Source organism: Macadamia integrifolia, chromosome 10 (assembly GCF_013358625.1).
Source record: "Macadamia integrifolia cultivar HAES 741 chromosome 10, SCU_Mint_v3, whole genome shotgun sequence".
Lineage (NCBI taxonomy): Eukaryota > Viridiplantae > Streptophyta > Magnoliopsida > Proteales > Proteaceae > Macadamia > Macadamia integrifolia.
In genome coordinates this window covers 13,039,502-13,067,055 of record NC_056566.1, presented here as the reverse complement: position 1 = coordinate 13,067,055, position 27,554 = coordinate 13,039,502, and the positions used below count along the sequence as shown (strand labels likewise).

Sequence of the window (27,554 nt, the reverse complement as noted above, 5' to 3'; positions counted from 1 at the left end):
AAGAGGCTGCTACCAAGTCTTAAGTGATCATAAGTTTTAAGTTCATGGTTGCATCAGCAAATGGACCCATTCAATCTACCATCTTCTAGAAAAACCCATTCATCTGTCTTTGCTATTTCATCGAATCATCACTTGCTATAGCTTTCTCTTCCATCTTATTTCATTCCTCTATTTCTGCTTTTCTCACAGTTTGAATCGACCCACAAGAGAATAACAATCAAGCAATGGGTTCAGTTGGAGAAACCTATGAAGCTCACTGCACTCAAGGGCCAGCCACAGTTCTGGCCATCGGCACAGCAAATCCATCCCACTGTGTCTATCAGCCGGAGTTCCCAGATTTCTACTTCAGATCCACAAAGAGTGAACATATGACCGGATTGAAGGACAAGTTCAAGAGAATCTGTAAGTATTTGTAGTTCTGAAAATAACAAATAAACCTAACCCATCAAGTGTTTATCTCTGTTCTCTTTTAGGGCTTCTTTCGCTGATTAAAATGACGTTCCTTTGCTATGCTTCTATAACAGGTGACAGATCAACAATCAGAAAACGTCATCTCTACATGACAGGAAATTATTGAGGAGAACCCCGACTTCTACAACTCTATGGCTCCAACACTTGACGCACGCCAAGATATTGTGGTTGTGGAGGTTCCCAAGTTGGCTCAAGAAGCAGCATTAAAAGCCATCAATGAGTGGGGCAAGCCCAAATCTAAGATCACCCACCTTGTATTCACTACCATTTCTGGTGTTGATGCACCTGGTGCTGACTTCCAACTCATCAAGCTTCTTGGCCTTTCCCCAACCGTGAAACGTGTGATGATGTATCATCTAGGTTGCTACGGTGGTGGAAGTATCCTTCGTGTTGCTAAAGACCTTGCTGAGAATAATAAAGGTGCTCGTGTCCTCGTTGTTTGCTCAGAGTTGAACTCTGTGAGTGGCTTCAAGGGACCTACTGAGACTGACTTCCACATCCTACTTGGGCAGGCAATCTTTGCAGATGGCGCTGCAGCTTTAGTAGTTGGTGCAGACCCTGACATGTCAGTTGAGCGCCCATTGTTCCAACTCTTCTCTACAGGTACTCGAATTCTTTCATACTCAAATGATATGGTTGAAGGTCACTTGCGTCAAACGGGTCTTTCAATCAGCTTATGCAAAGATGTAACCAAAACTATTTCTAGGAACATTGGAAAATGCTTGGAAGAAGCATTCAAAAATATTGGTATTAGTGATTGGAACTCCATTTTTTGGGTGTCTCACCCTGGTGGGCCGGCAATTTTGGACCTCATTGAAGTATCCCTTGGTTTAAAAGAGGAGAAATTGAAGGCATCAAGGGAAGTGTTGAGCGAATATGGTAATATGTCGAGCCCCACTGTGATGTTCATTTTAGATGAGATGAGGAATAAGTCTATGAAAGAAGGAAAAGCCACAACTGGAGAAGGGTTTGATTGGGGTGTGCTATTAGGGTTTGGTCCAGGTTTAACTGTGGAGACAATTGTCTTGCGTAGCATCGATACAGCTTAATTTGGGCTTATTGATCTTACCAATTTGCATTGATTTGTAGTTATACTCTAGTTTAGTTGGGGTTTTCTGTATAGCCCTATATTATGTCCCTTCATTGGTTTCATTATTTGGTCCTTTTAGAGTTTTTCCCCTAGGGATGCCCCATTTATGTATTAATATGGTGATATGATTTTTGACATTTATTGTTCAATGAGGGCCAAGGTCCTCCTTCCTAAGTTATGATTTTTGCATCCAGAAAAGAACTAAGTTCTATAGGTGTTTTCAACCTTGTTATTTGCATTCTGTGTCTGTTTGATGATTTGTTCATAGTAATTAACATTGAATTCTACAAAGTTAATTGCTTCTATTGGAATTGGAATTTGAAGAATGTGGATCAGGTTCCCGGACAGTAGAGTCACACAAATGGAATTCACCATAGAGTTGGTTGTTGGATGAATTCCATTTGTGTGGACCAGCCACATAAATTCTCGTACAAGGACTTGATCTTCTCTCGAATTGGAATTGGAACAGTGAAATCTGATGGTGGCGTTTTGTAATTATTCGATGTTTATGGTTGCTGACCATGCCACATATGAACCCTACTGGCAGTTTATTATCGTGCCATATACATAGTACAAACTCCTTTAATACATAGTGATGATTGGATTGTCAATTAAGAGGCTGAGCCGAGGAGACCCAAGTGAACTTTTTTTGGCGGAAAGGTGGAAACCCAAGTGAACTGAAAGCATTGAAATCGGACCCATTAAATTCCTTGTTGGTTAAAAAAAAAAATATCTTGTTGGCCTCTGATTTTAATAAAATCTATAATGTCGTTCTAGTTTTGGTTTATGCCAATTGGACTGATAAGACCGATCAAATGGACCAATTCGAATCTGACAAAATATTTGGTGGGCGGGCTTATTTTTCGATTCAGGAATTATTTTCATGGTGGAAACATAATTCTAATGTTGCTCTTTTGAAGAAGATTTATCAAGCTGTTTTTGTTTATATTACTTAAAATATTTGGAAGAAACGAAATCGTCAAATATTTGAGAATTGTAATAGAGGTTATAATATTCTCGTTAAATCTATTATGAATGATCTTCATGATTTCTCCTTACTTGTATCGGTTTAGATTAAATCGATGAAATAAGTGCAACTTTCAAGCACTATGCGTCTTGTTAAGACTGCTAAATCTTCCCCTCAAATCTTAGAATTATATTGGAGCCACCAATTGCTGGTTGCTTCAAAATTAATATAGATGGATGGTCATTGGGGATTAATCTACGTTATTCTGGAGCGAGGGGTTGTCTTTAGCGATCATTTGGAATCTCCATTTAGATGTTGTACTTCTTACGAAGATATATATATATATATATATATATACTAATTTTTGGGTGAGTTTGCAGCTTTCTTTGGAGCACTAAGACCCGCTATGGTGTTATACATCAATTATCATAACATTCCATGGATATTCAAACAAAAATGGTGGTTCTAGAAAGCCTTCTTTGATAGCTCTTCATGGATAATCTCCCATTGTTATTGTGAAGCTAACAATGTCACTGACAAGTTAGCAAAGCATGCATCTACCACAATGTCAACTACTGACTAGGATGTTGCTCTCTCTTTTCTTGTCTAAGATATTAACTGGGATGCTCAGGTGAAACAGATACAAATTAATTGTTGTGGTTTTCCCTTCTTTTATTTTCTTTCATTTTTGCTATAGAATAACGTTGAATATAAGTTAACCAAAAGTACTGCACCTTAGTTCACAATTCAGCAAGCAAAGCAACTAAGAATTCATCAAGACGCTGCATTTAAAGAAGTGATCTAGGATCTTCCCTCATTGTTTTAGAACTGTTGCGCTTAGAAGTTCAAGAGAATTACTCGCTTACATTTTAAGTAGGGCTCTCTTTGTAATGTCCTCCCTCCATCACCCTCTCCCTGTCCTATACTCACCTTCCGGATCTCCCTCTTTTCTCCCCTCCCTTGCTGGCCATGTTAGTTGTATTAGTACCTCATTGATTCTGAGTAGGACATTCCCTTTTTACCTTATGTATCTCTGAACACCTCCTTTTATCGGATCGGTCTTTTGAGATAGAAATTTACATGATGTTAGAGCAGATTCTTTCTTGTTCCGTCTAGTTGTCCTCTCTAGTTATGTGACTTCTGTCTAAGCGTAAGGTGGTTCCGACCCATCTACATGTGAAAGAGAATATTAATCGTATTAGCCCTACATTATTTTTGAATGAAACAATCTCTTTCCTCATATACCTGTGAGAACCTTCTCTTATTAGATCGGACTTCGAAATGAGAATTTACAGGCCCCCCTCGCTCTCCCCTCCAGCTACAGGCATCTCCTCCAGCCTCTCCCCAAAAAAATTTCTTGCTAAAACACAAGAAAACATGAGAAAATATGAAAACATAATAAGACAAAAAATGAATGATTACACGATGATTTCCTATGTGTCTATATCTCTCCTAAAATTCAGAAATTTTTGAATTTTTTTCTTTTTTTTTCTTTTCTTCTCTTAGTAATCAAACATACATACTCTTTTTATTTTCTTACCATTTCTTCTCTTTTCTTTTCTTTTCTTTTCTTTTCTTTTCTTTTCTTCGTTACCAAACATAGCCTTAAGGAACTATATATTTAAATAATATGCGTAATTTGGTTGAATGGTCGGAAGTAAAAAACTCTGTTCCATCTCTTGAGGAGTTGTGGGTTGAATCATGCCCTGAGTTGAAAATCATGCCAACTGGATTCCCTTCCCTCAAAGCCTTGTGGTTTGTAGTAACAAGTGAGATGGCACTAAAGTCATTGTCAAGCAACCTTATCTCTCTCAACTTTATTAATATTCATTCCTATCAATACCTCAAGTCTGTGCCAGGGAGGTTGCTACAAATTAAACAATGCAAATTTTCTTGAGACCATGACGTTTTACAATTGCCCTAAGCTTGAAACAATTTTTCCAAGTCAAGAAGAACAAGATGAGATATCCCCCCTGGCCCCTGCCCACCCACTAGTCTTTCCATCTCTTCGATCATTGTTAATACGCAATTGTCCTTTTGTAAATCCTTTTCCAGAGGAATTACGGGGAATGACTTCTCTTCGGTCGTTGGAATAATTGACTGGCTTTGAGAAATTGAAGTCACTACCAGAGGGGTTACAGCAGTTCACTATGCTTGAGATACTAAAAATTGGTCGATTTTCAGAGGGGTTGAAGGAGCTGGATTATATAAAAGGAGAAGTGGATCTTCAACACCTTGTCTCCCTTCGATATCTAGAACTTGTTGGGTGGCCACTGCACAAGAATCCCAAGCAAGAGCAACTAAAGCACCTGACTAATCTACGCTTTTTGTAAGTTCTAAATACAAATCTATGACTTTTAGATTAATCATGCAGATTTTTTTTGGAGCTTTGTTATTTATTGGCTACCTTCACCATATAATTTCCAGCGCGCTCGTTAATTAATCATGGTCCTATCTCGCTTCGCTGATGGAGGTCCGTTACCCAACTAGGATATTGTTCAGGTGAGGTTAATTTTGATCTGGCTTATTTTATTATTTTTTATTTTGGTTTTTATATTTTCTTTTTCTTTTTCTTCTATTGTTCAACCATATAAATATGAATGGATCTCCATAATTAATCTTATTTGCATGAATTGAAAGCTCTGTTATGCTGTACCATTCACCCTCCACTCAAAAATTTTTAAATTATTTATTTTCTTTGCCTTGTTTATAATTGCATGATTTTTTTATTTTTTTTTTTATCTTTCCTTCTTTTTGCAATATTATTGAATTAAAATGGAAAGAACAATTTCTTTTACATGGTCTTAGATCCCTATATATTTGATAGGAGGAGAGAGAAGAAATAAGCTTAAACCAATTTGCATAAAAAAAAAAATTCATTTGAAACAATTGGTTGTATATTTCCAATAATTCCTCTTTCCCACTCCACTCCTCACCTTTTCCTGAAATGTGATGATTACATTAATCAAAGTAAAAGATAAACTACTAATTGTGTTTAGATGATTTAGCATCTTCAACATTGTCATCGTCATAATCATCATCATTAAGTGAAGCTAAAGCTTAATTGTTGGAACTGCATTTAAAAACTTTAATACCTATTTTTTTTTTTTTTCCTTTTTATCAATAAAACAGAATGAAGAATTTTTCTTAGCAAGAGAAATGATAATAAATAAATAAAAATAAATATTTGTATAACTACAACAGGGAGCTAGCAATGAACATAAACAACTCAAATTTTATTGCACCAAAAAAAAATGATATAATTTAGGAAGAAAGAGCAATGGTGAAAAAAAAAAAAAAAAAANTTGGAGTGAAGATAGTGAAAAATGGGACAATTTGATAAATCCCTTAAAATCTGGCGTTGTAGGTAGCAAGATTATTGTGACTACACGTAGCAATAATGTTGCGATGATGATGAGTACTCCAAATTACACCCATCACTTGGGAACACTATCAGATGAAGATTGTTGGTCTTTGTTCAGTCAAAGAGCATTTAGCCATGGCGAGATCCCCCCCAATAACCTGGTGGATATTGGAAAGAGAATCGTAAAGAAGTGTGGAGGAGTACCTTTAGCAGTAAAGGTCTTAGGAAGCTTGATGCACTCCAAAATAGAAGAACATCAGTGGTTGAATATGGAACAATGTGAAATTTGGAATTTACCAGAAGACAGAAGTAGAAGACTAATGGGGATATTAAAGTTGAGTTACGATCGTCTGCCATCACATTTGAAACGTTGTTTTGCATATTGTTCAATATTCCCCAAGGATTATGAATTTAAAAAAAAAAATGTTGATACAATTATGGATGGCAGAGGGATTCCTTCAACAACCAGATGTTGGCAATGAATGTTTCAATATCTTATTGTGGAATTCCTTTTTCCAAGATGTGGAGAAGGATGCTTACGGAGATATAAAGACATGTAAGATGCATGATCTTGTACATGATCTTGCACAAGTTGTTGGAAAGCTTGACTATTCCACTATGCATCAAGCCAGTAATGTGGGAGACATTTCTGATGAAGTTCGTGGTTTGTTTGTTTTTCCTGATCGTGAATATGATGAGGGAACATTAATTGAAATTCCAAAAGCTTTGGAGAAGGCAAAGAAATTGCGAACATTAATATTGTCATCATCAAGCTTGATCTCAAATGACATGTTGATGAACTTTCAGAGGTTGCATGTGTTGAGCATACAAAATTGCAAGTTGAAAGAGGTGCCGCCTTCAATAAGAAAATTGAAACATTTAAGGTACCTTGACCTCTCAGATAATCCAATTGAAGTGTTGCCTCAGTCTGTCACTACCCTTTACAATTTGCAGACGTTAAAACTCAATTATTGCGATGATCTCAAAGAGCTTCCCAAGGAAATGAGAAAGATGGTTAGCCTGAGACATGTTGAATTTAAATGGAGAAACAAATGCACTAAGATGCCAATTGAGATGGGGAGATTGACAGATCTACAAACATTAACATATTTTATAGTAGGCAAAGATGGAAGACGCAAGATTAAACAATTCAAGTACTTGAACAATCTAAGAGGAGAACTGACTATAAAGGGTTTGGAGAACGTAACAAGTGGAATAGAAGAAGCCAGGGAGGCAAATCTGAGAGGGAAGCCAGATGTTCGTGATTTAACATTAGAGTGGGGGCATTCTAGGAATACTACTCCTGGCATATTAATGAATGATGATGATGATGCTGTGTTAGAAGGCCTAGAACCTCATCCAAACTTGAAAAGGTTTTCGCTCCTAAACTTTGGCGGTGCAAAATATCCTACATGGATGGCAATAAGTGGTTTGTCAACATATAAAAATTTGATTGAGTTTGAACTCAACGATTGCTGTGGTTTGGAATATGTCCCAACGTTAGGGGAGCTACCATGTTTGAGGGTTCTTATGTTAATGGGAATGGAAAAGGTGAAATGTATTGGTCAGGAATTCTATTATAGCAGCAACAACAGTGGTAGTACTGGAGCAACTTCTTCTTCTTCTTCTTCTTCTTCTTCTTCTTCAAGGACGACGGTGGTAGCATTTCCTTCACTTAAGGAACTATATTTATATAATATGTGTAATTTGGTTGAATGGTCGGAAGTAAAAAACTCCTTTCCATCTCTTGAGGTGTTGTCGGTCACCTCATGCCCTGAGTTGAAAATCACGCCAAGTGGATTCCCTTCCCTCAAAACCTTGTGGCTTGAAGTAACAAATGAGATGGCACTAAAGTCACTGTCAAGCAACCTTCTCTCTCTCAACTTTATTGATATTCATTTTTGTCAAGACCTCAAGTCTGTGCCAGGGAGGTTGCTACAGAACCATGCAAATTTTCTTGAGACCATGAGCTTTTGCAATTGCCCTGAGCTTTAAACAATTTTTCCAAGTCAAGAAGAACAAGATGAGATATCCCCCCTGCCCACCCCACTAGTCTTTCCATCTCTTCGATCATTGTCAATAGACAATTGTCCTTTTGTAAAGCCTTTTCCGGAGGAATTATGGGGAATGACTTCTCTTCGATCGTTGGAATTGATTGGCTTTAAGGAATTAAAGTCACTACCAGAGGGTTTACAGCAGCTCACTATGCTTGAGAGACTAGAAATAGGTCGGTTCTCCGAGGGGCTGAAGGAGGTGGATTACATAAAAGGGGAAGAGGATCTCCGACACCTTGTCTCCGTTCGATACCTAAGACTTGTTGGGTGGCCACAACACAAGAATCCTGGTCAAGATCAACTTAAGCACCTCACTAATCTACAATTTTTAAGGATGGCAAGAGGGCTATGTTAAATAGTAAGGTCTACTAATCTATAACTTTTAGATTAGTCATCTAGCTTTTTACTGGATTATTTTTTTTAATTTATTTTTAATTATCTTCACTATATATTTCCCGGGGTCGATCGATAATCAAGGTCCTATGGAAGTCCCAAAAATCCCTATTTATAGAAGCAATCAAATAACTGCTAAGATGTTGTTCAAGTGAGCTTCTAATCTTCCTTATTTTTTTCTTGTATTGTTAAACCAAATATAAATTAAACCATTGGCTGGTTTTTTACTTACTTCTTATTCAATATCATCTTATTTGGATTTTTAATAGATGGAACAAAGATATATGTTTGGATGGTGGAGGGTTTATTAACACTCTACTTGTAAATTATCCTCAATCCAATTTTGGCATTAATTATTTCTCTCTGCTTTGTTCATTGTTTCATGAATTTCATCTTTCCTTCTTTGTGTGATATTATTGAATTAAAATAGAAAGAATAATCTCTCTCTCTCTCTCTCAATGATAAAAAAAAAAAAAATGACAATCTATTAAGTTTGGAAGCTTTGTGGGCATCTAATTATCAGTAGAATGGAGGGTTTTGTTAACCCTAAAGGTCACTTTTGCATTGGAGATTACCACGATTTCAAATTGGATCCATCAAAATGGTCTCCACCATGTTCTTTTTCTGAACTATGTACTTGTGTTTCACTAAAATGTTGGTTGATATGGCCCAATTGCTACATCACTGTGGACAGTTGAGAAAGTTGGTTAGTCCTACCCATAACTCTTTGGGACAAGAGGTAGGTTTTCTCCTTCGTATATTTTTACTGCCATTACTGATGACTTCTTACATCACACAACATCATCTAAACTTGAAGCAGTTATTAAGTCAAATGTTACAAAATTAAACTATAGCTTTACTAGAAAGTATGGAGCCTTTCTCTATGTCTACACACACAAACAATAAACCCTAAAAAAAACAAGAAAATCTTATTCTATCATGAATTCCATTAGAGCATATTACTAATATTTCATAGTTACTCCTCCCTTTTCATTATATTTAATTCAATGTTGATGATTCTTCCATTGGATCTCCAGACCCATGTTAGAGGCATTTTTCATGGAAGGTTCGTATTTGATTGGCCATAGTTATTGGGCTTTAGACTTTATTTCTTTTGTTTTCATGATGACTTAAGAGTCCATGGCCTAGGGCGATAAGGCTTCTCAGATTTTTGTCTGAACTTGAGTGAGCCCAATTTTCTTAGGTCAATTAAGATTAACCTAACTTTTATCTCTATTCATTTTATGCTTTTCTTTTTAATGGAAGGTTCATCACTGGTGTTGCAGAGCATGTGGGGGATTACTATTGCAGATGTTACAGAGGCTTTTGCCATTTGGAACTTGTTATTGCAGCCTACAGGGGCATTGGCAACATTATTGTGGAGATCAAATCTCTTAGAGAGAATTCCTTAATCGGGTACTTCATGATCACCTTTGGCACATCTCTCACATATTATCGGATATTCGAATTGTGTAGATCTTGTTTCCTGATCTTAAGAAGTATCATTTGGCATAGCACTGTAATTATTTTGTTCATGGGATTTGATTAGATTATAAAATTCTTCAATCTTGTATTTTAAAATTCTGTCTTTTGAAAATTAATATTTATAATATTTTTTTTTTGCTAAAAATAACATTTTGTTGGAGAAATCGATTAATATGATTTAGATATTGAGAATGGATCTGGGTTATAATCCAAATTGATTATATTTTTTACTAGTTAGAATCTTTACAGTATTTAGGCTCGATTTAGATCAAATGGGTTTTTTGATCTATCTGATATAATTGGACCCATCAACATGATCCGAACCTCCGAGGTAGGTCCAGGTCTCAATTTAAACCTAATTATTAAATCAGGTTTAAACCCATATCTACATTGATCCACTCCAAAATCTAAGTGCTAGAAGGTTAAAATGGAATTCATCTAGAAATAAAATTTCAAGTCTATATCAAGTCAAGTACCTAATTCCTATGAGCAAGGATTTGATTAAAAAAGAAAAAGGCTTCAACCATTATTTTTTTAAATTCTGAATTTGGATTTGAAAAACGCTCTAATTGACGATCCAAGCATCCAATGGAAGGCTTTTATTCACAATTAATGAAAATTTGTTGCCAACAACATGTGTAATTGGAGCAGAGGGGTTGCAGCGGCTCATTATGCTTGACAGGTTAGAAATTGGTCGATTTTCAAAGGAGTTGAAGGAATTGGATAAGAGGATCTCCAACACCTTATCTCCCTTCAAAGATTAAGACTTGTTGGGTGGCCTCACCACAAGAATCGCCCCCCCCCCAAGATCAATTTAAGCACCTCACTAATCTCCATAATTAATCTTATTTGCATGAATTGAAAGCTCTGTTATGCTGTACCGTTCACCCTCTACCCACAATTTTTTAAATTATTTATTTTCTTTGCCTTGTTCATAGTTGCATGATTTTTTTTCATCTTTCCTTCTTTTTGTGATATTATTGAATTAAAATGGAAAGAACAATTTCTTTTATGTGGACTTGAAGCTTAACAGGATCAGCATTTAACCCATCAATGACATGGGTCTTTACTTTGATCCTGAATTGCTCCCATTATTCTGTGAAATATGAAAATACCTTCAATCATTAGAATTTGGATAAATCCGAATACCCTAACTAGGTAAAGAAATACAGTTAAGAGTATCACAATAAATTTAATCCAAAGATTGGGAAAAAAAAATGACAGTTTAGGAAGAAAGAGCAATGATGAAAAAAAAAAACAGAGGTATACATTATACCTCAGCAGCACCATTCAAGAATATGCACACAACTGTCAGATGGGGACGAAAGGGGTGCACCATAGACCCTTATCCGTCAATTGCACGCACGGTCGTGCACAAAATCTTTTGCTGAGAAAAAAAAAATTCCTTTATAAGAATATTTGACCTATCTACCTTGTATAATCTTTGGGATTGCCCCCATTCATGGATTGGTTGTGCTAAGTATATACTTTTTCTTTGAGAAAGTGAATGTGCTGAATATTATCTTCTTGAGCTCATTCATACTATTTGATTATTGACTAGGGTGTTTTTTCTTTGGCCACTTATTTCTACTTTTCACATTTGCAATGGCTATAATGTCATACTCTGTTAATATGTTTTGATGTGAGCTTCTTGTTGTTGCTGCAATATGGTTTCTATGTATCAAATTGGGACCCAAAGCTTAGATCAATTAATGAGAGATTGAATATTGTGTAGCAAATTGGGACCCAAAAGCTTGGGCGTGAGAGAAACGGAGAAATAGTGGGAGGATTGGATGGGGCCAGGTGGGGGGCTTATGCAGCCACTTTCTTCAACTTCATCGCTATTGCAAGAAATATCATCTCAAGCTTCAACAAATAGCACTATGTTAACCCCGCCACAAATTTGTCAGATCAATCTTATTTCATTTTTTCTATTTCATGCTTATGGAACCTATGACTCACATCCACTTATGAAATTATATATATATTTTTTTAAATTGATTTGTTTATTATATCAATCCATTATTTGAGGCTCGTTAATTTTTTATTATATATCGAAGCTAACATGGTTTATGCCCCTAGGTGAGTCTTTAGCTCAAACAGAAGAGCATGTGGGGTTACACCCATGAGATGGTTCGAATCCATCAAGACTCTAGAACTATTATATCAGCTCTGTTGATGATTGCATTTATTGTTCAATTTAACTTCCTATAGGGATATTTTCCAGTTGGTTTGCTTGAATTTAGCTAATGGAATTGTTTGATGTGAGGTTGGTTAGCTAATGGAATTGTTCAATACAATTTAACCTAATGTCAGTCCATCTGCCTTCTTGGTTTAAAATGGTGTATAGAAGTGGCCATTTTCAAGAATATAGATTCTTATTGTTATTATTTTCCTTTTATGAAAACATATGAATTGCAGTTATGAAAAGAATTCTAGCAGCATTTTAAGTGATAGGCCCACAGAACCTGCCTTTGGTCACCCAAACAGACTACTTCTAGAATTTGTGAGCTTTCACTTTTGATTCTTTTGAAGGGATCCCTACAGAAAGAGATGGCTTGGATCTTTGATCTTCATTCTTCCTTCTGATAAAATTTGAATTTAAAATGGTTTTTTCATATCTTTTTCATGTACAGTGGTCGAACTATATATATACAATGTTTACAAAACTGTCGAGAGAATATTAGGAAGGAAAACATAAGAACTTGATTTTAGGATAGATAGATGAAATCATGACTTGATTCCAGTACATTCCAAAACTGTCTCATATCCATCCGTTGGCTTGATTCCAACATATCCAAAAATAACTCGTATCAATCCGTTTAGCTGGACGTGATCAATCAATTGAGAAATCATAGGAGAAGATGGAGATATGCTGATGTGGTCTTAGCTGGAGCATGCAAGTCACATATGCCCAACTTGGACCATAGATTCTGAAATTGCCCACAGCTAAGAGACTTAGTGAACAAATTGGCCAGTTGTTGTTTAGTAGAGATCTTGGTCGGGCAAAGGAAGCCTTGTGGGATCTTATCACGAACGACATGACAATCGATCTCAATGTGTTTTGTACGCTAGTGAAAGACCGGATTGGCAGCGATGTGGAGAGCGGCCTAATTATCACAACAAAGTGGGATGGGTGCCGAAGATGAAATGCCGAGGTCATGTAAAAGATAAGAAAGCCATGTAAGTTCAAATGTTGCAACAGCCATTGCACAATATTCAGCCTCCGTCGATGACCGAGAGACAGTTGTTTGCTTCTTTGTCTTCCAAGATATTGGACATGAGCCAATAAAAATGCAATATCCAGTGGTGGAGCAGCGGGTCATGGGACAACCGGCCCAATCAGAGTCACAATAAGCCTTTAAGGAAAGGTCAGATTGTTTAGGAAATAATATGCCTTGCCCTGGGGTAGCCTTTAAATAGTGCAATAAGCGAACTACCACATCCAAGTGAGGTTGGCGAGCTTGGTTCATGAATTGGCTTAAAATGTTGACAATGTGGACAATATCGGGCCTTGTAACCATGAGGTATATCAAATGGCCAACCATCCTTCGATAGATAGAAGGATCAGAAAGGACATCACCCACAGAATCAATTAATTTTAAATTTTGTTCCATGGGAAAATCAGCTGGCCGAGAACTGGTTAAACCACAATCCTCCAGTATATCTAAAGTATATTTGCATTGAGAAATGTATAGGCCACTCTTGGAATGAGCTACTTCAATTCCAAGAACAAATTTAAGAGTCCCTAGGTGCTTGGTATGAAATGTTTGGCATATGAGGTGCTTGACATTTTGAATGGAAGTAGCATTAGATGCTGTAATGACAATGTCGTCGACATACACAAGGACAAAAACCGAAGGGGTTTGCTGATGTGGAAAAAATTGTGAGCGGTCAACTTGAGATTTTGTGAAACCAGAATGCAACAACACTTTGGAGAATTTTAAGAACCAATTGAGGGATGCCTATTTAAGGCCGTACAAGGATTTGTGTAGGTGGCAAACAAGATTCTCCTCCTTTCGTAGATAACCGGGAGGAGGGGTCATGTACACTTCTTCTGCAAGGTCCCCATACAAAAATGCATTATTCACATCTAATTGATGTAAGTTTCATCCACAAGCAGCAGCTATAGCAAGGAGAGTACGAACAATAACCAATTTTGCAACAGGAGCAAAGGTATCATGATAATCAAAGCCTTCAATCTATGTATACCCGTAGCAACGAGTCGGGCTTTGTAACCATCAATTGATCCATCAGAGTTTATTTTTATTTTGTAAACCCATTTTAAGCCAATAGCTCGTTTGCCAGGGGATAATGGAACAAGAGACGATGTACAGTTGTTCTCAAGGGCCACTATCTCAGCTTGCATAGCAGTGCGTCATTCTTGTAATTGCATGGCTTCAGAAAAATTTGTTGGTTCATGAGTTATAGATAGAGAGCTAAGAAAAGAAAGGTGAGAAGGAGAAAACTGATCATAAGATAAAAAATTAGAGAGAGAATGAGATGTACCTGAACCAACAATTGAAGAAGATTGAGAGCGGGCACTGGAAACATAGTAGTCTTTTAGGTAATCGGGTGGGACACGAGTGCGAGAGGATAGGGTATGAAGGGGTAGGTAGGAAGTGAGAGTGGGTGGCACTATATGTTCAGGTGTCGGGTCGGGTTCAGAGGTCGGGTTGGGTGCTGCTGTTGGGTCAGGGTGAGTGGGAATAATAGGATTAGGGTGAGGGGCAAGGTCAACAGTTGGGGAAAACGTGTTGGGTTCGGATGAAAGAAAGTCTGGTTCAGTGGCTAGTAGAGGTAGGACAGGAGATTTGGAAACCAATGGAGATGAAAGCATATTGTATGGAAAAATATGTTCATGGAAAATGATATCACGCGAAACATAAATGGTTTGAGTGGATAGGTCAAAAACATGATAACTCTTTTGGCCGTATGGGTACCCAACAAAGATACCAGGAGATGCATGTTTATCAAATTTATGTTTAACAATGGGATTGCGACCAAAACAAAGGCAACCAAACACCTTGAGATTAGACAAGATATGGGATTTATGAAAAAGAATCTCATAAGGTGTTTGGTTGTTAAGAACTGGTGTTGGCAAACGATTTATTATAAAAGCTGTGGTGATGACACATTCTCCCCAAAAATTTAATGGTAAGTTAGTTAGGAAGAGCAATGCACGGGCGATGGTAAGCAAATGATGATGTTTTCGCTCCACAACGCCGTTTTGTTGTGAAGTGTAAACACAACTTGATTGGTGTATCATGCCTAAAGAACAAAAGTAATCAAAATGTGGGTTATTAAAGAACTCCCATGCATTATCAGAATGAAGTTGGCGAAATTGGGTGTTGAATTGTGTTTTGACCATTGCAGAAAAATAACGAAGAAGAGGAGTTACATCAGTTTTATGATTCATCAAATAAACCCATGTACTTCGAGAATAGTCAACCACCACTGTTAAAAAATAACGGGCACCCAAATGGGAGGGCGTGTTATAGGCCCCCAAACATTGAAATGTACTAACTGAAAACAAAAGGTAGTGGTAATTGTGCTAGTTGGGAAGGGTAAGCGGGTTTGCTTTGCCAAGGGGCAAACCGTGCAAGTGCACTTGTTGGAAAAATAATTATTATTGTCTAAGGCCTTCAATTTTGGTGACAAAGAAAAAGCGGGATGTCCTAGGTGCCAATGCCAAAGATCGAAGTGGGGGATGGATGAAATCATGACTTGATTCCAGTACATTCCAAAACTGTCTCATATTCATCCGTTGACTTGATTCCAACATATCCAAAAATAACTCGTATCAATCAGTTGAGCCGGACGTGATCAATAAGTTGAGAAATCATAAGAGAAGATGGAGATATGCTGATGTGGTCTTAGCTGGACGCCAATACCCCCTCCCCTAGTTTGAGTCTATCTTAGGTGTTAGGTGTGATTCTCTTTATCCTCTTTTTCTATTACTCATCTCTTTTTTTTTTTCTAGAGAATTCTGCTCTTCACATATATATCATTCCCTAGTCATTTGACTTTTCCTCTGTTAAGTTCAATATTGTCTACAATTTGATACCATTCTTGTGTATTATGGGAGCAGAAACATTGTTCGTCTAGTATTCCCCACACCCAGACACTGCCCCTATTTTCAAGGGAAAGGGGTGTCTTTTCGTAAACTTTGATCCCTAGTCATTTGACTTTTTCTATTACTCATCCTTCTTGTTTTTTTTTTGATGAAATGCTGTGTACATCATTCATATGCCCTTCTAAACATAGATTTAGTGGTCACAAACTCCAATCGGCCAAAAAACAGTGCACAGTTTCATGTGCTTAATTTGCAGAGTAGCCACGAGAGTCACGAGACGCCGGACGCAAAAAGGATATACTAAAATGATACGGACCATAAAAATCAACGGATCCAATTCTTTGACTGACATAACGGCGAGATCTAAACCGTTAGTTCAATTTTACCCTTACAAAGATCTCCAACTTTAATGACCATTAAAATTGTCCTTACCCAAACGTGAAAGAACTCTTTCACATTAGCCCTAATTCTAATTTAATATGATAAATCAAATCTATTTTTGAACGGTTGGATTGTGAGATTGACGATTTTTTACTTCTTAGACTTACTTTGAGAAAATAGGATATTTTCTGGAGAAATATAAATATGGAATAAGGGGAGAGAGAAACAAAAGATGGAATAAGGGTTTTGGGTGTCATTGTGTGATCAATCCACTTAAGTTACCCTTTCACTGCATCTCAAGAACTATGATCATATACTTTGGTACAATTTTTTCAAGAGAGATAAAATGCTACTAACACGCACCCTACAAATCTTGCTCCCATTTCATCTGTGTTTGGAAGTTGGGTTTCCATATTTAATGGCCAGTCTCACCCAAGAGTTGCTTTGTATATTGTTTAAAAGGTCAAGATTGGATGCAACAGATAAAAGCCATCTCTATTTTAGAGAGTTTCAACAATTTCTTTTTTTTTTTTTTTTTTGGGAGGGGGTGGGGAGGGGGAAGAAGCCACAAAAATGTATTATTCTAGTTTCAATGACATAACAGAGATGATCTCTTACAATATAAAAGTTCAAAAACACCAAAGTGCCTATGTTCCTCCTTTTCTCTCAGCTTCATGCCTTTGGTATGGTGTAACCTGTAAAAGAAATGAATAATGAGAGAAAATCCCAAGAAAAAAAAAAAAAACTCACATGCATGGCATGGTTCTACTATTGTAGCAAATTCGGTCGTATTTGATTTGGTTCCCTCTATAGAATTATTAAAATACCTTTAATTTGAGTTGTATGATGGCAACAATATTTACCAAAAAAAAAAATAATAATAATAATAAATAAATAAATTCTCATTGTTTTCATAAGAAATTCAATAACTGTAAGATATTTTTATCGATTTTTGTTTATCTCATATGAAAAGCATTTGGTCACCTTTTGTGAAATGACTTAAATATATATATATATATATATTTAAGGGTAATGAAAGCTTTTCATTGTTTTAGCTTTAGTAATTCTCTATGAAATTACTAAGTATTCATAATTTTATTATGGTAATTTCCCTTTCCATGTGTTCAATGATAGATATTATGATAAATCGCATATTAAATTTGGTAGTTCATCTTAAGCCATTGAATTCACCATATATTACTTTCTGATCTTTTGTTGGTGATAAAGACCAAATTATATCTTATTGATAATGATAATATGCACTTGACTAGATTCAAACAGGATTGAGAACTTGAGATTAGGTAGACCAATACCTATAGAAGGCATCCAAACTTGCCATTTATCACTTGACCAAAGACCATCTCAACATCAAGCATATAGCATTTGAGATTGCAGAATCAAAGTTCATGTTTGAAAACAACTTGTGGCTTGTTGGGACTTATCTTTTCTGCATAGTCTATTGGATTAATATCCATATCCATGTAATAAAGGCCCATGGACTGGTATCCATGTGGCAGCCCATTGGGTGGCTGGGTGTTTCAGATAAGACCAAATACCTAAGTAGTTAAACACAGAAACCCAATAAATATATTTAAAAAAAAAAAAAAAAAAAACTAAGATACTTGATCCTCAAGTAGCTCTCTCTGCAAATAAGTGTGATTATCCTATGTTACAAGTATAAAGAGACCCAGATATAGGGTATGGTCGTGGGAAGAGAGAAAGTGAGAGAAATCTACTATTTGATGGTTAGAGGCGAATTGAAAACTTAGTGGTGGTAATTTTAAAGATCTCCAAGGGAAGATGTCTTCTAAGTTACGAAGTATCAACATAATTTCATAGAGTCATTCGGTTTGAATGCTGCATGAAGAATATAAGCCAGACGGCGGAACGGGTGATCATTGCATTATGGGTGATCAGACACCCTAATTACATCCCTAGGTTCTAGGGTTTAGGTTGTGGAATTTCATGAGGTTTTTTCAACTTCATCATATCTCCTTCTACTATAAAAACTCGATTTGATTTCTCCGTGATGATTTCGCTGTCGTGGATTCTCTTCCATGACCTAAAACTTTTAATACATACGTAGGTAAACCTATAGGGTATCAAGAAAAATAAGTTTTGTGATTTAATGTGTTTTGTAATGAAAATATTGTAAAGGGAAGAAAAAGTGAAAATTTTCAAACTTAAAATAGAAACTTTTGTAATTATTATCCCTTGTGATTGTATAAATTAGTTGGGAGAGAAAAATGCGTCACACAAATCTAAAATAAGCATCCCAATTGCATTGCACATGATATCTCATGGCTTCTCGTGTCTTATTTCTTAGAACTTTTCATTATAATATATTAAGCCATGCCGAGGAATGCTAATAGATCACCCTGCAAGCAATTTTCTTAGAATTACAACTTTTATTAGAATCAAACTGGAATTTGATTATAAACTAAAGCACAAATTTTGATAAATATATTAGGAATATCTTGGAATTGATTACATATTTTTGTGAGGTAACTATTATAAAAGTTTCCACTTTATTATTGATTGGATTTTACTTCTCTTCCTTTTATTTTCTTACAATCAAAGTGCATTTCCAAGTAAAAACGAGAGAAAAATAAAGTAAAATGTGTTTTAAAAAGAGAAAAAAGGAAGCTTTTGTAATCATGAATAACCTATTTAAAACTCTTAACATTTTTGTGTTATATTTTTTATTTAATTTTTAATCTAAGAGATTTGAATGCAAAATAAATCAAAGTCTAATAACCAAATTTTAGATGATTTGATTTGAGAATAGATCTTCTGCACGTATATTTACTGGGATGTACTGACTATGTGAGGATCAAACACTTATCCCTTTGCTTCCATATATAGCCCTCTTCACCTTCTAAATGGCAGGAAGTGGGGCTTGTTGGATCTTCATAGTTTACATGTATTTCCAGGTGAAAAAAAGTACAAAGGATTCAATCTTGATATGAAACTAATGACACAATCATATTAAGTAATAATTATAAAATGGGCAAGAAGAGATCCCTATCCTCTTGCACAGACAATGCCAATGGGAAGTGATGCGGAAGCATCAAGGCGGGTGATAGCATGATCTTTTCGTACCTATCTATATCTGAATGCAAAGTCATGCAAGCAGGTAGATTTCTTTCTTCCTTTTAATTTTTTTCTTTTTAAGTTTTCTTTCATTCTCTAGATATAAAACAGTGAAAATGTCTATTATCACCCCCCCCCAAAAAAAATTGTAAATCAGAAGAGAATCATGGTTGATCCAAACAAGAAGGAATCTTTTTGGCATAAAAAAATTTAGTGAAAGGGAGAAAAGGATTGAATCTTACTTCCACATATCATCCCATGGGGAAGAGTCACTCCACACTGCTCTGCAACATCGACTACCTTATCCATGCTGAACAGCTCCTCCAATTCCTTGGTGATGTACTTGCAGACGCATGGGATTTCCACATTCTTCAACGCACCACAACACCAATGAGACTGTGTTACCTCCTCCACCACCGGATTTTGAATGATGGGCAAGCATTTATACACTAAACCCATAAGATCAAGTCCGCATCCCTGGGATGAGACACCCTTGCTGGAGATCAGACTTCCGGCCATGAATATTATGGCTGCCAAGGCCAACCATCTACTGCTACAAATTGCCATCTCTCTCTCTCTCTCAATCAAAACGCTTTTCTTCTATTCTTCTTCCCCAATTCCCACGCTCATGTGACACCTCTCTCAACTCAGCAAGACTCTTGTGCCATGGCTTTGTTTATATATGGATTCCCACTGGGACCCACACGTTGTCATTAAATGGCTCGACTCCCAAGAGATTTTTATTATAGATATTACGGAAACGTTTCTATGGATTCGGCTCTTCTCCTTTAGGGCCATCGCCTAGGTCTTATTCATAGTTATTTGAGCAAGTGCCATTTGACGATGTAATGATCTAATAGTTTTGGTGTCTCATTCTTTGCGTCTTTTTCAAACCGTTGGATTATTGTCTCGTTATATGGCAGTCGCCCAAGTAGCTATGGATTGACTTGGACGATGTGTGGTAAGGAGAGGAGCCAGATCCGGTTTTTGTAAGGCTGTGTTTGGTAACATTGTAGACAAATGTTGTGAGACTGTGTTTGGAAACAAAAAAACGAAATAAAGCGTTTGGTGCATTCATGGTGTGTTTTTTTTTTTGACACCCTAAAAAAACCAGTAGAAATGGAAATTGACTGGAACACAATGATGTAGGTTCCCGCCATTCTAGGTTTCTTTCCAAAAAAAAAAAAAAATGGCATTTTGAAATAGAAACTAAAATTTCCATTTTTGACAATAAACGTTTTGAGAAACATTTACCAAACACGGCTTAAGAAGGAATTTCACCTTTACACATCTATGAGGGCTGAAAAATGGTATTAACAATTATGGCCCCCATGGTTAAAAGGAGTCCATGTAGGTCCCACTATTTATCACGTGAGAAGAATATGAACAATGAGAATCTCTACAAGGTGGCCACATGCTTCATTGTCCCTTATTTTGGATTACAGCTAGGGAAGTTTATACCTTTTATTTATTTATTTTTAATGCGGTCTAAACACCAATAAATTAAAATCCAAGTTATGACATTTGGAAATAGTGTTTAAATCATGGTATCAGAATCACTATCAACCCCAACCATGATTTGAGGTATTGATATTTGATTGTCCATATCAGGCAATACGTATCACTATCGCTAATCATTGATCTTGATATTGTGCCGATATCATAGCGGTGAAACAGTATGGACAAAGAAAAGAAAAAGGAAAAAACCATATTGGTATCATATTGGTTTTGAAGGTGATCTCTAATCGATACCCGACCTTATCGATTTATTTTTCATTTTTTAAACATTGATTGATTAAATGACAAGATTGCCCTCATAAAACAGGCTTCATTCTCTGTGTTCGAGGTTAGTGTAATGTCTTTTGATCTAACCAAGCAAGTGGATATGAATTCATTCAATGAATGACCAAATATATAATTTCATCAAATAAATACTACAAATATAAAATATAAAGTAAGTCATTGAAAGAAATTCTACAAATAGATTATCTACCTAGGAAAATTAATCCTGTTGAGTAACACAAATGACTTGGTCTTACCTAATCTAATTAGGGCTTTACACAGATTCAAAACTGGACAAGGCATCCAACCCAAAAAGGGGCCTGGTTCTTGGTTTGAACATTATGGATGGTACAGACATATCAAAATTTAACATGAAATAGGATTAAAATAAATAAATAAATGTACACAGTTAATTTTAAAAGAGGCAAATAGTCAAGTGATTTTGATCACCGGTTGATTTTCCTTGAAAATTGGATGATTCTAGATATCGCTGGTTTGATTCAATGTTCTAGGCAAAGTTGTCCAATGCTTAGGATATTGAATTTATTACTTGGACACTCGATGTACTATGACATGATTGCTTGATAGCCCTAGGTTTGAAACTATTACTTGAAGTCGAAACGTGATGGCGTTACATTCTTGTTAGTGGTTGAATAGAAAAATCATTTTACCAATCTCATAAATATGAGTGGTCTTTTCCATTCAACTACTAAGAATAGACTAACTCTCAAAAAAAAAAAAAAAAAAAAGGAAGATGAAGAAGACTAAGGCAGCATTTGGTAACGTTCTAAAAAAACGTTTCTAGAGTTTTTGTCAATCTATTGAGAATGGAAGAAAAACGAATAAAAACATTTTGTGCATTATAGTGTGTGGTTCATTTTCTAGAAAATGAAAAAAAAAAAAAAGGTAGAAATGAGAATTGACGGACGACAAAAGGAAGTTCCGTCGTTCCAGTTTCGTTAAAAAAAAAAAAATGGCATTTTAACATAAAAACTGAAATTTTCGTTTTTTACATGAAACATCGTTTTTGGAACAAGCTAACACCATTAGGTTTCTTGGGGTTTCAAGTAATAGTTTCAAACTTTATGGGTTTCAAGTAATAGTTTCAAACTTTAAGGATATCGAACAATTGAGTCATAATACTGGGGTATCCAAGTAATTCCCCCCACCTCCACCCCCAAAAAAAAAAAAAGAGGTAACAAGGAAATTTGATGTGCGGCACAGGTAGGAAGAGAAAAGAAAGGAGGAAGAATATGGGAGGATGGAATTCCATCCTCATGTCTTTACTCAATGCCCTATTGGATAATGGGCTTTATTTAAACTTCAACGTTTATGGGCTGTTTTCTTCATTGCCTTAATGGGCTTTATGTAAATCGTTATAATGGAGGTTTAAATAAAACTTATGACATGGGCATTAAATATAAGTGCTGTTTTATCATCTAGTAGGATAAGAGCTAAGAACGTCACCTTATTTGGTTTAATATGTGGTTGGAACTTGAAACTGCCTCTCAATATTTTCGGGGTAAGGTTGTATAGTTCTTGTCTCCCCTGAGCTTGAACATGAAGGAACCTCGTGATCAAATATTGCAATCCAGAAATATTTATATGGTCTTTTGTATTTTCTCATATCCTTGTTAATGATTGTAAGCCTATTGTGTTGCTGTAATATATATCTTCAAAGGCTTCCTGAACTATACTAGTGTTTTTTTATCCTCCACGAAGAATGAATACCTTCTTTTAACGCTATTCAACAATTTCTCTTGAAATGCCTACTGCTTTACCAAGTAAAGATATTGTTGTACCCAAACGGATAGAATAAATATTTCTGGATTGATTACAAAATTAAAATGGTATTGCAATGAAGACAATCTTAGGCAGACACATAAGCCATCTTCAAATTAATTTTTTTTTCTATTCATTTCTTGACAACCAAACTAAGGGCCCGTTTGATAACGTTTCTGCTGTTTCTGTTTCAAGAAACGGCAAAAACATAAATTTCCGTTTCTAGAAATAGAAACGGAATTGAAGGTGTTTGATAAGTCATGTTTTTAGAAGTCGATAGTAACCAATGAAAGAATGGCCATAAGTCGTATCTAGAAACGGCGAAACAAGTTCAACTTGTTTCGCCTAAGTCGTTTCTTGAACCATAAATAAGTAAAAATTTCTATTTCTATTTCTGAAAATAAGTGAAACAAAACAGTTTTATCAAACGCTTTTTACTCCGTTTCTGCTATTTCTGGAAACAAAAACGGCAGAAACACGTTTCTTGAAACGTTACCAAACGGGCCCTAAGCCTTACTGTTTCTTCCTTTCCTTTTCATGGGACCTAGTGACCCATTCACTCACATTGCTACTCACAATAATTTTGCCCGCTCCACCTTTAAAGTCTTTTGCAACTTTTCAAAAGAGATAATTCCACATATCCTTCTTTTCGTTTTCCTTGTGAAACAACCCTCACCTAACCTAATGATAATGTTTCAACAAGAGAATGAGTCAAAAGCAGAAAGCTACTTATCCCATCCAAAGGGATTGGGCTCCTTTGTAGCGTTACATGGCGTGTAGCTCATATCCAATAACCAAGAACGCTCAAACCTGCAGTCTAATTTGTTCAAGTGTAGCCCAAGACATTCTTAATCGTCGGATATGCGCTACACACCATGTAACGCTATAGACAATCCCAATCCCATGTTCTAAAGAGACCTTGGGTACACTACGTTTTTGGGAGGTACCAATTATAATTTCAAGATCTACCAAAAAAAATGTATAATTTCAAAAGGAAGGACAACGTCAGCCTCATACATATATAAATATGGCCGACAAAAAATATTTTACTTTAAACTTTACTTCTTGTTGAACATGCTTTTTATTTGAGATCAAAAGAAATCTCTAGAAATTCATATATATTTAAACATGGCGGATAAAAATATTTCACTTTAAACTTTATTTGTTCTTGAGCACGCTTTTTATTTGAGAACAACCCAAACCCCAAGAAATTAAATATATAGAAAGAAAAAGGCAAAGATACCTGAGAACCAGCAAGAGGTTCCCTGAAATTTTCGTAAGATATGGGTGGGTTACATTTAAGCATAATCATTTAGAAATATGATGAAATATTCGTATACAAGAGGTTCTCTGAAAGACAATGTGGCCCGCACTAAGAGTGTTCACGGAAACATCAATAGAGGCAAGATTTCCACCTTTCATGAGAGGCGGGGCACTCATTTTGCCCACTTTGTGTCTGGGCGTAGGGGCCATACTGCCTTTTAAGTTTCTTTTTCCCTTATTTTATATAAGTTATTAATTATTCGATAAATATATATATACCAGAAAAAAGAAAGAAATTTTAAAGAATACTAAGGATGAAATAAATTAGCGAAGAATATGGTAGCTGTATTAATGAGAATTCCTTTTTAGGGAAATGGAACCCTGCTAACGGAGTGGTGCTTGCACCCATACACAAAGGGAGGCAAAATGATTGCCCCATCCTTGTGAATGCGAAAAATTGCGCTCTTGTTGATGCTCCTGTTCGTGTTGTGATTGGCCTCCCACTATCATAGGGGCTACATTTCCAGGCATATTTGTCAAACATTTTATATAGATGTAGAAATATTATGACAAAATATGTAAATTTACTATTAGCAAGGAAGATCAAAAACCTTAAACCTACTCACTTAGGCCTTTTAAAGTATGATTTGGGCATTGGCTATAGTTTCTCCTATCAACCAAATACTAACCCACTGTCTTTATGACCATGCACCTTGCAAAAGCAAAGGCCTCAAGGGTTGAGAGTTGCTTTCCAGCTTGCAAAAGATGGTCAGATAATGGATTTCCATGGGACCTACTCACTCACTGTCGGCTATGGACGAATGCAATTATATGTTTAGATTTCATCTCCAAGAAATTAATAAGAACTATTCCCAACTTCAATTCAATTCCACCCAAGCTCCCCAACTGCTGTTGTTCTTGGCTAAAGGAAAAAGATGGCTGCTGAATCAATTCTGGTCTCTGGAGCTCAAGGAATCTTGGCAAGTTTTGTCCGGTGCAATTTTGATTTTACCTTGACAGAATGTAAACCAAATAGAATAACAAAATCAGACTAATTGACACCCTTACCATAAACCCTTGTTAGTGTCGCAATAGTTTTCAATTGATGGGAAGGAATCCACAGTTGATCAGAAGCGTTCATTTGCATATCCCAAAGGACTATGTGAAACACTCCCCCCATCCCCCCCTAAGGCTGGTAATCAGTTTGATTTCAGTGTAGATGGTTCGGTGCAAAATTTTAAGGTAAAATCAAAATCAAATTATTTAATAAACGGTTTCATATATAAAAGTCGAAACCATTTATAAACAATTTCAGTTTTAACGGTTTTCTATATTTTCTAATTTTTTATCCAAACAACTTCTTTATCTTTAAAATTTTTAGTGAAATAGATATAAATTGTAACATCGAATTGAATTGTTTATTGTCATATGCTTTTTTTTTAATAGTTGTTTAAGTAAACTTATAAATTTTTTTTTATTGAAATGTATGTAAACTTAACATTGAATGACTTAAACTTACTACATTATTGTTAATCAGTTTAATGGTATATTTAAATGGTTCACCAATAGTTTAGACTTTAAACAAAAACTGAATCATAGTTTCAATTTTAAAATCAAAATCGAACCATTTAATAAATAGTTTCATGATTTCGATGTAAACAATTTAGTTCGTCGGTAAACAATTTTGATTTCAAATTCACATCCCCCACCCACAACTGGATTTGGATTCTCTCCAATGATTTTTCTTATAACTTTCAACCTCTAACAGCATGTCTGAGGTTGTGTGCCAGTTACCTGGAGCTCTGAGAGACTAAAGGGAAAGTCTTCGGAGAGGATCCAAATCCCCCATCCCTAACCCTAACCCTAACCCTAACCCCACCCCCACTGATTGTTATAAAAAAGAGAATGAATCAAAAAGGCCTTCGGTACTTGGTACGTACCGATTGTAATTTCAAGAGAAATGATAATGCCAGCCCATACATACGTAATATAATTGCTATACATCTGCATATCAGATTCATTTCGGAAATAGGTAATTTGGTATGCCTGATTTATATCAAACGGTTTTACCTTAGATATCGAAACCGTACTGTACCAAATAAGACTCATTCTCTTAAAACAAAAATCGTATCGTTTCTTATTTGGTTCAATTCGAAATGATTTTAAATGGTTGGTATCAAATTCGGTTCCAAATTGGCATCCTTATTTCAAAGTGTGAAAGATAGAAGTCAAAATCTAAATTAAATTATAAATAGATTTTAAATGGTTCCGAATAAATGGTTCTTCTTCATTTGAATCTGTGTTGTTCAAGCTACTAGTTTGTAGTTTTGGATACCAATGGTGTTAGTAGCCTAGTGGTGAAAATGCCCTCAACCTATCGCCGCTCGAGTTGACTGATTGTGGGTTTGAGTCTTAGCATGCCCACTATCGTCCATTGATTCTACAGAAGCCTTGCTGACCATAAGGAGGCTTGTCTTAGGGGCTATGATGTATAGATTTAAATAAAAATAATTTAAAATAACTTTTTTTCTTGGTAGAAAAATAACTTTTGTGACGTGGATCCATTTATAAAACACCTGAAAACATATCATATATGTTTTAATTGATTATGAACCACACATTGAAAAATATCTTTCTTTTATTTTATGGGACCCATGCACATGGTCTTACCCAGCTGGTTAGGGAGTATTCATATATGACAGGCATTTTCTTTCATTTTCATGGACCCACTCACTCATATGGCTACAGATGCATTCAATGATTTTCCCCTTTCCACCTTTCAAAAGTCTTTTCCAGCTTTACAAACGATAAGATAATGGAGAGGTCCCCTCCCCATGGACCTCTTCCCTTTATCTTTCATTTTTCCTTGTGACCGAATCACCTGTTCCACATTCTACAGTCATAGGAGTAACGAAGCTGGAATAGATAGAGTCCAATTAAGTGGATTAAAATATAAAGATGAATGTGAACGCGTACAATTATTATTGGTCAGTGTTGACTTAAAGTCTACCGCTCCACCATTATAAGTTAAAGTTTATTCCGCATCACCCAGAAAATAATCACCTTTCATGAGAGGGGGTACTCATTTTGCCCATTTCAAACGATACGAGTATTAAACGTGTAGTTTTCAAAAAAACGAAACCAAAAAAACGGTAGTATATTCATGCAATTTGAGAGATTATTACCTGCATACATGCATCTAATATTCCAAAAGCTCTAGGAGTCCCAAGATAAAATAGTCCAATGGACTACAAAAAAATGAGATGTTGCTAGCTTTAGCTTCTCCTTACTCATTGGGCTATAAGAATATGAGATTTTTTTCCTATAAATAGTATGGAAGTTAAAAACCAAAA

The 27,554-nt window shown here is 35.9% G+C and overlaps 2 protein-coding genes, 1 long non-coding RNA gene and 1 pseudogene across 4 annotated transcripts in view; 3 read left to right on the top strand and 1 right to left on the bottom strand.

Moving 5' to 3' along the window:
* The first annotated feature begins 224 nt into the window (after window positions 1-224).
* Window positions 225-1,727, top strand: LOC122091061 (annotated as a pseudogene).
* A 4,606-nt stretch (window positions 1,728-6,333) lies between these two features.
* Window positions 6,334-7,887, top strand: LOC122092211 (putative disease resistance RPP13-like protein 1). Its single transcript, XM_042662552.1, has one exon. It carries the CDS (start codon window positions 6,334-6,336, stop codon window positions 7,885-7,887), a length of 1,554 nt encoding a protein of 517 aa, XP_042518486.1.
* Window positions 7,888-8,404: 517 nt separating this feature from the next.
* Window positions 8,405-27,554, top strand: part of LOC122091063 — a 25,151-nt gene continuing 6,001 nt past the window's right edge. The window contains exons 1-2 of one of the 2 annotated variants that reach the window (XR_006143800.1): window positions 8,405-8,490; window positions 9,626-9,755. This is a non-coding gene — a long non-coding RNA (uncharacterized LOC122091063). Of the gene's footprint in view, window positions 8,491-8,784; window positions 9,756-27,554 lie in introns of those variants that run through there. The other variant, XR_006143799.1, reaches the window with a different exon arrangement.
* Window positions 16,839-20,036, bottom strand: LOC122091062. Its single transcript, XM_042660878.1, has 2 exons — window positions 19,617-20,036; window positions 16,839-16,976 (listed from the first exon to the last, which is right to left on the bottom strand). The coding sequence occupies exons 1-2, from the start codon at window positions 19,939-19,941 to the stop codon at window positions 16,954-16,956; spliced, it is 348 nt and encodes a 115-aa protein (XP_042516812.1). The 5' UTR covers window positions 19,942-20,036; the 3' UTR covers window positions 16,839-16,953.